A 13,269-nucleotide genomic window follows, 5' to 3' on the forward strand; every position below is an offset into this window, starting at 1 on the left:
TCCACCTTCCTTTTCAGGATACCCCAGAGTTGTTCTATGGGGTTTAGATCTGGAGACATGCTTGGCCAGTCCATCACCTTTACCCTGAGCCTCGTTAGCAAGCCAGTGGTCATCTTGGAGGTGTGTTTGGAGTCATCATCATGCTGGAACACTGCTTTGCGGCCCAGTTTCTCGAGGGAGGGAATCATGCTTTTCTTTTGTATGTCACAGTACATGTTAGAACTCATGTTTCTCTCAATAAAATGTAGCTTCCCAATGCCAGCAGCACTCATGCAGGCCCACATCATGACCGTCCCACCACCATGTGTAACGGTAGGCAAGACACACTTGTCTTTGTACTCCTCACCTGGTTGCCGCCACACACGCTTGACACCATGTGAACCAAAAAGGTTTATCTTGGTCTCATCAGACACAGGACATGGTTCCAGTAATCCTGGTCCTTAGTTTGCATGTCTGCAGCAAATTGTTTGCGAGCTTTCTTGTGCAATCGTCTTTAGAAGAGGCTTCCTTCTAGGACGACAACCATACAGAACAATTTGATGCAGTGTGCGGCGTACGGTCTGAACACTGACAGGCTGACCTCCCATCCTTCAATCTCTGCAAATGACTAATTGTGCTCAATTTGTACATTTTCACTTAGGGGTGTACTCACTTTTGTTGCCAGGGGTTCAGCTATTATTGGCTGTATTTTAGTTATTTTGAGAGGACAATAAATTTACACTGCTAAACGAACTTCACACTGACTACTTTTCATCGCGTCAAAGAGTCATTTCTGCAGTGTTGTCCTATGAAAGGTTATAGATAAATATTTACAGAAATGTAGGGGGTGTACTCACTTTGTGACATACTGTATATCCGGTATTTTCCATAAATGGTTATTTGAGAGTTAAAGCCTTTATTAAAACTTTATTAAACATTTTTTTGAGCAAACACAGGGGTTTCCCTCACTGTTAACAAATAAACAGCAGCACAAAAAATAACAGCTGCACAAAATCTTTGATAAATGAATACACTACAGGGTTTTACCTGCTTAACACTATACACAACACTTCAGTGCTGTTGTGCAACAAACATGCATTGTCAGAGCAAAAAAGCAACACACTTAAATAGTTACTAGGGTTGGGCCGATAGACGATGCCATCGCCACTGAACCCCTGACCAGGGACCAAGCAGAAGGAAAATGAATGAATGAAATGAAATCTGTCAAGTGAATTAATCAATAACATTAAAACTGACATTAATTAATCTTAACAAACAAACAATACTTGGGATTTAGATTTAATGCAAGTAGAGCAATGTAAACATGCTTGTTAGATTCACATAATGTACTGTAAAAGCTTTGTGAAGCATCAATATCTGTGCATTGTCCATTACTAGAACAAATAATACAATTTATTAAAGTGATGTATAGTTTTCTACATTATATTCATCAAATCATGTTTTATATTCATCAAAACATAACTTGCATTAGCAAATAAAACACATTTACATTTAGTTATTTAGCAGACGCTTTTATCCAAAGCGACTTACAAATGAGGAACACAAGGTATAGGCCTACTGTGCAATAAAGAGGATGCCTCTCAGAAGCTGTCATTTATTCATCCTCACTGTACTCAAGGTCTCGGTCTCTTTTTCGTCTCTTGTTTATCTTCAAAGCATCCATGTGGGATATAAGAACGGCATCTTAACTCTGTCTTTCGTGAAATGGAGTTGCTGTTTAATGTATAGTAAATCGGACTTATTCAAAGTAGCGTCGCTGCGCAAACAAACGTTATGAATGAATATTACACTTCCGACTGTACAGTGTGGTTTCTGTTTCTTATAATGCAGAGTTTTGAGGTAAGGGACATTTTCATTTGCCATTCACTGACAGTCGGACAGGCTCCTCCAGTTCATCAAACTCTGTCTTTTAAAATCTAAATCAGAATAAAACAGATGAAAGCCGGCGTATCAGCTCGCTGCTACATTGAAAACATATGATTCGATTCGTCCCTTCTAATTGGTTCTCGGAATATAGTAGCTTTTGCTGTCAAAGGCAAGTAGCGTTTAGCGGCTTTTGCAAACAAACTGTTATTTCTGAATGCGCTGACGCTGCAATTTTAGATGATTTCAAACAAAACAATTTATTGAACATGTACTATGTGCCTAAAGCATTCACTCAATGTCATTAGCTCATTCTTGGCGGAAGTGGCGTTTAGCGGCTTTTGCATCTGAATTCTTCATATAGTAAAGATAAAAGTGAATGATAGTTTTCAGGTATTCACTATTCAGGTACAGATATTGAATAATCAACACTGCAGAGTCTTCATTGTATATTATTTAATCTTTAATAAAGCTACAAAAAATGTCTTGTGAAATATTGAAATGTTCACACAGTCACAGGCCTTAAAGGGACCGTTTACTCAAAGATTAAAATGTACTCACTATTCAGTCACACTTCACTTGATTCAATACTATTTATCTTATTCTACAATGCGGAAGTGCGCTCGTTTTTGCGATTGTTTTAGGACTTCCGATTCAGTTGCCTACGGAAGAAATGACTAGAAATAATAAACAACAGAAAACGGTCAAACTACCCGCTCTACAAACAAGTGTTTGCATGATTATACTGAAAAAGTAGAATAATATAATAAGAAAAGATCAGTTTGCAACATAAAGCAGCATTACAAGCTGTTTTTAACCTCTAAAAATGATTGGACATGAGCATTAGCCTTTCTGACACAACAATCACAAACAGTTAAAAAAACAACCAAGAGGAATGGCAACCGTATCAAGAGTTATGTCTATAGCAGATAACCCTGAGTTCCTACCATCCAAATGGGATGCCACTTTTAAAACATGGTGCGATAAGGGTCTTATGATAATTGATCAGTTATTTAATGAAAACACTATGCACTCATTTTCTTATTAAAGACAAATATATGTCATCAAGCGATTTCTTTCGATACTTACAATTAAGAAGCTATATTACAAATCATAAAGAAAAGGAAATATTAAGTCACAATTAATGTGGAACAGTATTTTATTGATATAAAAAAACAAAAAGGACTACATAAAAACACATATAACAGATACATAATAGAATAATTCTGGATTCAACAGATAACATCCTTCATATTAAAGGGCTCCTATGGTGAAAAATCTACTTTACAAGCTGTTTGGACAGACATGTGTGCATGTATGGTGTTTAGACCGTCATATTGGGGTGATATAAACACACCCAGTCCTTTTTTTTCAATTTAACAACATAAAAAAACGGTGGACCAATTGGAGCGGTTTTCAGATCGATCGCAACTTTACGTAGCAGTGCGGTCCCCCCGACCCACCAATATTGATTGACAGCTGCGCGTATTAAAATGTCCCGGTAGTCACGTGTATAATCATATCAACAAGACCAGACGTGCGCAGAGCAGCCGGGAATAAAAGGTGTGTTCAGTTCGCTAGGATCATCAATCATCATTAAACGTGATCAAGAGTGAGTTTTACAAGCTTAACATGTTTTAAAACAGAGCATGTGTGTAATGAATTACAGTGATTTAGCTTAGCTTTACTTCATCAGCACAGCCGCGTCTCAGAACAATTATAAAGGAAGACACTTCAATCCCGAGGACGTTAAATCAGGTTTATTTTGTACATTAATATAAGAGATATCCATACAGCAGTGAGGATTAACCTGTATCCTGTCACATTTGCATGCAAAAAGAGTGCAAAGCTAAACAGGCGGTGTGTGTGTGTGTGTGTCTGCTGCGGTGTGTGTGTCTGCTGCGGTGTGTGTATCTGTGTGTGCGTGTGTGCGCGTGAACTTTGTGTGACTCTGCGATGCAACTGCACAACAAATACTCATTGGTTCTTACTGTAGTATTTCTTACAAACGCTACGTGAGATCTGCTCCCTTTAAGTCTGTCTGTTGTCTGACGCTGCCGAGGGAGGAGATTAAGGCACGCAGAAAGGCACGTAGAAACGGTGGGGACGGGGAGGACTAGCCTTTAAGAAGCAGTACACCAAAACCGCCACCCTGTACAAAAATGTATAAATAGGACTTTAATAAAAGGTGTAATAAAAAATCTGATGGGTGTTTTGAGCTGAAACGTTACACACACATTCTGGAGACTTAAGACTTAAATCTGAAAAAAGGGCTAACCTAGGTGCCCTTTAAGGCAAAATGGGAATCCGAAGTTAATGAAAAAATTGAGGATGATATTTGGTAAAACATATGTTCAGAATCTAATAGCCGTAATTGGATAGAGTTCGACTGGAAAACAAAAATCAGGTGTTTTAGAACACCATTGATGGTCTCAAACTATGCAAACCGTCCACAGATAGAGGAATGCTCGAGGGCTTGCGAGAATGTGGGTAATCATGCACATATATTTTGGGGATGTCTGAAAATACTTGCATTTTGGCAAGGGGTAAAGATTGAGATAATGAAAATTATGCAGTTAGATCTACCTTTTACTCCCATTTTTCTTTCTTAAAGGGATACCCCAGGATATATATAATAAAAACCAGAGATATATGCTACATATACTTTTACTAAGTGCAAAAAAAGACTATAACAATAAATTGGATGAAGCCACACACCAACCATAGCAAAGTGGATTGAAAAACTGGAATCTATAAATAGAATAGAGTATATGACTGCTCAACTTCAATTAAACCTGGATATTTTTAAACAAAGATCAGCACCTGCCACTTTGTATCTGAACAGGACATCGTATTTCCAGCCCCTTTGAAACTGAAAATAATGGGGTTTTTTTTGTAATTTGTTTTTATTTACATGTAGGGTCGTTTTTTTTTTTTTTTTATAATCGCTGCTGTCACTGAACGTTCTGTAAAATGTTTTAATGTAAAAAAAAAACTATTTTCTTTAGGTTTACTTTTTCTTGATAGTTTTGATTTATCTTAGATTTTATAACTGATTGAATTTCTTTACTTTTGTTTATTTTATTATGTAAAGCACATTGATAAACTGTTTTTAAGGCACTATAAAAATAAAGTTTTGTCTTATTATTATTAATATTATTACACCTGCAGATAGGGGTGGGCGGTACACTGGTGTCATAGTCATCACCGGTGTGACATTGCGCTACGACATGGATTTTCTAATACCGTCAATACCGTAATCAATTATGCGCCTTGAACGGCTGCATTTACATCAATAATAGGTAATTCTAAATAATAAGGCATTCAATTTTCTTCAAACGTTTAGTTGTGGTCTGAATACATGTCCTTATAGTACAGGGCTCGAAATTGCAACCATTTTGGTCGCATGAGCGCCCGAAATTTAATCTATGCGCCCTCATAATATATTTTGGGAGCATTTATGTGTCCGCTGTCAGATAACAGGGAGCTTTTGTTACTGCAGAAAATGCAAACGGCTGAAGAGTGAAAAGTGCACAGGTTTGCAAACCTCACCTAAAGTTATAATAATAAAAATGGCGCAGATGACAGCGATCATAACATGAGGTAAATGTTGATCCACCAGCTGAGATCAATCGAGTGTGATTCGGTGCCTGAATCTCGATGCATTGCATTCACCGCGTGTTCATCGCAAATGTCCGCTAAATATAAAGTCTAACACTGTAGACATCATCGCCAAAGAAACTCACCTTTACTAAGTTTACACTGAAACTACGGCTCATAACAAAGAGCGGAATTGCGCTGGTGGTCATCATGAGAATCCTGCTCTGTCTGCTCATAAATTGGTGCGGCTGACTCGCCTGCTTTATTCCACCAACACAGAGAAATGAAGATCAGCTCATAACGAGACTGAGCATTTACAATGACCCAAACCAAAACTTTTAAAGAGTGATAGAAGTGAGACTTTCTTTTGTCCGTTCTTCCTTGAGATGTATATTATTTTGCTATTTAAAGTAATACCAAGATATTATACCGTCACCGTTCAAAAGATGAAAAATACCGTGATATTAATTTTAGGTCATATCGCCCACCCCTACCTGCAAAGCTGATCTAGTTAAACACATGAATAACATTTGTCCTCCACCATGTAGATCAGGGGTAGCAAACTCAGTTCCTAAAGTAATCCAGCCCTTCTTCAACACACCTACCTGTAGGTATCAAACAAGCCTAAAGCACTCAATTAGTCTGATCAGGTGTGTTTAATTAGGGTTTGAACTAAACTGTGCAGAGCTGCGGCCCTCCAGGAACTGAGTTTGACACCTGTGATGTAGATGTTACTTTGTTCTGGGTGAAAGAGCAATGAAATTGTGTGCGTGCGTGCGTGCGTGCGTGCGTGCGTGTGCGTGTGTGTGCGTGCACATGCTTTTCTTTAGGTTTTTTTAATCTTAGAATAAATAATCTTATTGTTACCTACTTACACACACACTCCCTCTTCAAATCACAGAATCTAAGCATCTTAAACCAACCGTACTTAAACACTTTTTTGGCTTATTATTATTTTTAAATTGTAGATTCATTTAAATGATTGTGTTTTTAATTAGTTTGAAGTGTTTTTTTTTTTATAATAAAAACCTTTGTTTTATTATGTCTTGTAAAACTTTGTTAAATGCACTGTAAAAACTTATACTATTATTATTATTATTATTATTATTATTATTATTATTATTATTATTCTACCTTCATTAAGCTGATGTGGAGTTACACACCTGAATGACGTTCCTCCTCATGCATGTATTTTCTCGTGAGTGAAATTGTGTTCATTCCACAGATAACGTACTTCAGCCTGTGGTATTACAACAAACAGAACCAGCAGAGATGGATTGATCTGGAGAAGCCGCTGAAGAAGCAGCTGGACAAGTACGGACTGGAGCCCACCGTTTACTTTGGGGTGGTGTTTTACGTCTGCACCGTCACCCAGCTACAACAAGAGATAACCAGGTGAAGGGCAGGAGTATTGCTGCCTCCAAATACACCTACTTCTACTGCGTCCTAAAAGTATAGACTTAGAAGTACATAGAGTTGAGTGTGTAAGCATTGGGATAAACTACTTTCTCAATACCGGAACATTATGTTGCTTAGTTACACGACCTGTCAATCATCTTGTCACATCATCTACATTAAACTTCCTACCGTATTGGAGATTTAAGCAGCAAGTTAATTTGGCATTCATGAGTAAAGTCAGGCAAATTCTGCATGTATGTTTTGCTGTTTCTGTGCAGAAGTTAGTAAAAATATATAAAAATCTGCAGATTTATGCACAATGTTTTTGGGACACTAAAAAATATCTGTTTCCTTATTTAGTGATTAACAAGTGTTTTTAGGTTTATTTGCGCTTGTGAATTGCATTATGGGATGTTGATCTCTGCTCTGTGACTTTTGATGTTAAAAAATTCAACTCAACATTTTAACAAAGTGACTTTTAGTGACGTTTTAGTAAATAATATAATGTTCAATTCACCTTTATTTGTACAGCGCTTTTACAATGTAGATCGTGTCAAAGCAGCTTCATATAGAAGATCATAGTGTATTGAAACAGGTTCCGTTCAGTCTGGTTAATATTCGCTGCTGAGTCCAAACACTGAAAAGTAATCCATCAATGTGCAGCTCTACAAGTCAATTCAATTCAATTTAATTCAATTCAATTCACCTTTATTTGTATAGCGCTTAAACAATGTAGATTGTGTCAAAGCAGCTTCACATAAAAGGTCACAGTAAATAGGAACAGTGTAATTCAGTTTGTAGTCCCGAACAAGCATAATGTATAAGAAGTAATGTCTAGAGAAATAAGTATGTAAAATAACACTAAATGTGCTGCAGTTTATTACAAGGTTTTTGTAGCGTAATATATAACACCAACCCAGACAATATAGCCCTGCAAACTATTAAACAATTTTAAAGAGCACATAGTTGACCTCTTTTTTCTGATTTAATATTAATATTCTGGTTCTTCTGAGTGTGCCAGTTTAGGTTCAGTTTAAAACACAATTCAGATTTGTTTATTATAATGTGTTAAAAAGTGTCATGTTGGGGGCGTGTCCACAGCTCGCTGATTTAGGGGTGTGTTGCTTCACATGTTAATTAGTTTCGGCTTCCCGCCAACGTAACAAGGGGGCGGGGCCATGAGCTCACCCGCTCTGCGTTTGCAACAGTCTGAAAGGCAGACTGCGAGAACGAGCTGGAGTGAGAGGATCCGCATTCAGTAGTACATGTACGACTCGGACACAGACCAAGCAGAGAGTACAAAATCATTTGTGTCTTTGTACAGTTTTACAGCCAACTGTGTGCTAGTTTCAAGTGTTGAGCTTGTACACCGAGACTAATAACCACACACACTGAATTAACTTTGACTGAGGCACCGGATGCGCCACTCGAAGCCGCAACACGGCACACCAGACACTCTCTGTGGCGTGGCAGAGACATGAAGTGTCCCGAATCGTCGTGCCACGCATTTTTGAATTCTAAACATAGGTTTCTGCAGCGGTCCGCGGCACCCAGCCGTCGACTTGAGTGTACCCTGATAGAAACCTATGTTCAGAATTCTAAAACGCATGCTAGTTAAGATCACAGGGAGCTTCTGGGATCACGAGAAATGCAAATGGCTGAAGTATAAGGTAGACTCAATGAGAAGTACACATGTTTGCAAACCTACCTAAAGATACAACCAATAATTCCGATTAGAGCGATAATGTGGAGAATATTGATCTTGTGTTGAGCCCAATGAGCCTTGCATCTAAAAATAGAGCTAGCGTGTTCCTTTAGTGATATCGCTTCGACTCACGCTGCAAATGGCGGACGTGAATCAACAAACTGAGGATATGATGACCTGCCTGTCAATCAATATTGGTGGGCGGGAGGACCACACTCCTACGTAAAGTTGTGATCGGTAAAACCGCTCCAGTTGGTCCACCGTTTTTTATGTTGTTAAATTGAAAAAAAAGCACTGGGTGTGTTTATATCACCCCAATATGACGGTCTATACACCATACATGCACATATGTCTGTCCAAACAGCTTGAAAAGTAGATTTTTTTACCATAGGTGCCCTTTAAAAGCCACTTTTTTAAACTTTTCAAGGTTAAAACTTCTTGGAAGAAAGATCAAAATCTCATAATGCAATTCAAAAGCAGAAATAAATGGGGGTAAACAAAAAATACAAACATAAATTACAAAATACTGAAAACTGAAAACGGTAATTTTTTTTACAGTGTTATACTAACTAAAATGTTAAAACGAAGCAAAAAAAATACCGTTTTAACATTTTAGTTACGGTTTACAATGTATATAAATCATATAAACATTTCCATATTAACCAAAAGTATTACTGATATTCAGGGTTTGACATCAACTTTTCTGATCACCAGCCAGTGTGGCTAGTAGTTTTCCAACATTACTAGCCCCTCGCCATTTTCACTAGCCACAATTTTGGTGTTGGAAAAATATATTTTATAAGCATAAATATGACTTTGACATGTTAAAATGACTTGATTTGGATTTTGTTATGTCCACATGCCTCCTCGTTCATTTCACTTTTTGTGTATGTTGTGTTTGAGATTGCTCAGTGAGCATGAGCACGTCATGGTTTCATAGTGTTGTATTACAATTAGTTTTTATTTCACATGACTTATCAGAGCTCAAAGGATTTACTAAATTTATCTCTATAACAACACTAAAAAAAAATAATTATTTCTTAGCCACAAATTTGAAATAATGTGTCAAAACCAAGCGGCAACCTCCCGCTCTCCCTCGGGAAGCCAATACGGAAGTAACTGAAACTGCAATTCATCAAAATTCTGCTAGTCCTGGCTCCATAATAGAGCAAATTGCAGTTGAGCCCACTGTTAGAATGGCCGACTTTACAGCAGAAATAAAGGTGTTTACAGCCTGGTGCAAAGAACGATTTTGGTTAATATAGCTATTATTACCCTCCATGACAACTGTGAGGGGGGTGAATTTTTTTATAACTCATCCATTTCCTTTATATTAGGTAATATCAAGTTTGCATAATTAAGGGCGTGGCCACTTGAGTGACAGCTAGGTCTCGCTGGTCGCCGTCACTTCACCTCAGCTGAATCCGGCAGATTAGCCACTGATCTCAGCATATTCATCGTATTTTGTGTTGTTTTATGTGGCTTTACACAGTCAGCTGCCTTTTGGGATTATTTCTTACAATTGTCAGATGATATGGGATGCTGTGTGCATTTAATTGTGCTCACAAACCGTTCACGTGGCCTCCGTTTCCCATGTGAGTAAAGTTATATACTTATACACCATCTCTATAAATGTGTTTGTATTATTTAGGATCATTTATCATTAATATTTTTCTTTAGACCCGTAAAGCACTCCAGAATGTGACAGATTGATTAGCTGAAGGCTCTAGAACAGTAATCTGAAGCGTTATCATACAGTGTTATGCTGGAGTTCATCAATAGTCTTGCATTTACTAACACAGACTATATCTGAAGTGTTTGGAAGTAATTCGCGTTTTCCTCCTGTAGAAAAACGTCATAAGAACAATGCTTAGAGGCTGATGACTACAGTGTTTTTAAAAGTCTAAACACTTTATTGATATAGTGTACAGCCAAGCACATGTGGTCAGAACACAAACGAGTCGCAGGTAATAAAGTATTAAGCGTTTCTCCCAAAGTAAAGTCTGTCTGCCAGGTCTAAGCAAAGTGCCAGCAGGCGTCTGTAGCTCCGCCCACTCTCCGCCGCTTTGCCCTTGTTTGGTATCCCACCGTGGGTGTGATGACGCGCGAACAAAATGGCGACGGTTGGCCGCGCCTACTTGTAGCTTCTTTTGCAGTGTTCAGAAACCTATGGGTGACGTCACGGATACTACGTCCATATCTTTTACAGTCTATGGTCAAACAAGCAAAATACAGCTGTATACTATACTTGTTATTTAACAAAACATGTCTTAAATAAAACAGTTGACACCAGTTCACTACACATAAATGGGAAGTTAATATCCTATATCCTGTTTAAATAATGGTTAAAGAGAAAGCAACCGGTGCTACTTACAAAAAGACCGATCTGCAGCAGGACCGTGGGTGCATGAACATAATTTATTGTCCAGTCTATTTGAAAGAGAACCTATCACATCAGTTGCGTTTCCAGGCATGGTCATTAGGAAGCAAGGAAACAGGAGCGCCCAGGTGTTTTAAACAGTGCATCACATCAGCTGTTGCCGCGAGTGATTATCCCTTCATTCGGTATTCAACCGGCTTTCTTTTGCCCGCACGAGCAAAATTATATTCGTCAGTCATGCAAGATTGCATTTGCATGAATATTGGGCCGTCCTTATTGTGGAAGCCTGCTATTAAGAAAACTGCAATTAAAAACTAATTTTCAACCAGCCAAAGTGGCTAGTGGAGGTGGCTGTCTAACCCGCCAGAGCTGAAATCTACCCACATTTGGCGGGTTGGCAGGTGTTAATGTAAAGTAAATATAAATTACTATATAATATAAATATATATTTCTCAATGATGGGCTAAAAAGCTGCAGATTCCATGTGAGTGAGTTTTTCATACTTTAGAAATCTCCTCAGGTGTTTGCTCTATTATTCGTTCAGAAGTGAATGACCAAACACAACATGACTACGTTTACATGGACATCAGTAATCTGATTATTTGGTTTAATCTGAATAAGACAATACTATAATAATTATACTAATTAATAATGTAGTATTTTAACATACTGCATTTAGTAACGCATTCATTCTGTTTTTAAATATGTGCAGTATGTGAATTGGGATGCAGCATATGTCTGGAATGATCAGATTAGAGCTGCTGGAATGCTTTACTCACTTCCTGTTTTTCACACAGATATCAGTATTATCTGCAGCTGAAGAAAGACGTTCTGGAGGGAAAGATCCCCTGCTCTATTGAGCAAGCCATTCATCTGGCCAGCCTGGCTGTGCAAGGTGTGTGTTTTTTCTGTCTGATGTTATGCTTGGCATTTGGGGGATTTCTGTGTACTTGACATATTAGAATTGATGCAGGCGTTATCCTGCACTGCCCAAGTTGCTCACATTTTATATTTAAATGAAACGGCACTGCTGTAATAATCAGTTCAGCGTTTTTATAATAAAGAATTCATAAATAAATGATTGTAAAATTAGGTATGTTAAAATAAACGATGTGATTGATTTGCAAAATAGAATCAATTTTAAAAAGTATAAGTAAAAAACAAAAGGATAACCAAATTTGTAATATAATTCAATGATTTTTAATAAATAAATAAATAGATTATTAAAAATAATGCAAAATTGTAAAAAGAAAAAAAAATGTGGGAAAAAAATAAAAAGATAATAATGCACCGACATATCCATATTAGAATTGATGCAGGTGTTATTCTGCACTGCCCACACATTTCATGTTTTAAATGCAACGTTGCTGCTGTAAAAATCAGCGCAGCATTTTTTATTAATAAAGAAGTGATAAAATTGAATAAATAATTAATAATTGTAACTCAACTCAATTTATTTCTATAGCACTTTCAACAAACCACAATGGGTACCAAAGTGCTGTACATAAAACACATAAAACGCATGCAAATATGTACAAAATGAACAATAATTTAATCAAATTGTAAAAATAAATAAAGAACTATGATTTATTAAATGTTTCTTGATTATTAAATCAACATATTAGAAGGATTTCAGAAGGATTACATGGTACTGAAGACTGGAGTAATGATGCTGAAAATTAAACTGAGTCAAGAGTGTAGAAGAAACGGTTTGAAATGAAAACTTGAGCAATTTGACCAAATCTGCCATCCTTTTACCTTGACAAAAATCTTGTGGGATTTTATCTTGTGGTGGGTTTTTATTTATTATAATAATCTTTTTTTAATTAATTTAATACATTTTTAATAAGATCATACTTTATAAGAGTAAAAAACAGTCAGTATCTCAGTAATAAACAGGTAATAAGCCACTGGTTAATAGTGAGAATTAGTACTTAAACTAAAGTGTTTCCAAAATATTATGGTGTAAGTATTATTTACAGTTGTAGTCAGAATTATTAGCCCCCCTGCTTATTTTTTTCCCCAATTTCTTTTTAATGGAGATTTTTTTTTCAACCCATTTCTAATCATAATAGTTTTAATAACTCATCTCTAATAACTGATTTATTTTATCTTTGCCATAATGACAGTAAATAATATTTGACTAGATATTCTTCAAGACACTTCTATACAGCTTAAAGTGACATTTAAACGCTTAACTAGGTTAATTAGGGTAGCTAGGCAGGTTAGGGTAATTAGGCAAGTTATTGTATAATGAGGGTTTTCTCTGGAGACTATCGGGAAAAAAATAGCTTAAAGGGGCTAATAATATTGACCTTAAAAT

The 13,269-nt window shown here is 36.9% G+C and overlaps 1 protein-coding gene across 1 annotated transcript in view; it reads left to right on the top strand.

Moving 5' to 3' along the window:
• The first annotated feature begins 4,347 nt into the window (after window positions 1-4,347).
• LOC130244128 (tyrosine-protein phosphatase non-receptor type 21-like) overlaps window positions 4,348-13,269 on the top strand; it is a 67,522-nt gene continuing 58,600 nt past the window's right edge. Inside the window, 3 exon segments of the mRNA XM_056476412.1 lie at window positions 4,348-4,353; window positions 6,689-6,858; window positions 11,744-11,841. Of these exon segments, the coding sequence (XP_056332387.1) occupies window positions 4,348-4,353; window positions 6,689-6,858; window positions 11,744-11,841 (274 nt within the window).

The sequence above is a fragment of the Danio aesculapii genome, chromosome 17 (genome assembly GCF_903798145.1).
Source record: "Danio aesculapii chromosome 17, fDanAes4.1, whole genome shotgun sequence".
Taxonomy (NCBI): domain Eukaryota; kingdom Metazoa; phylum Chordata; class Actinopteri; order Cypriniformes; family Danionidae; genus Danio; species Danio aesculapii.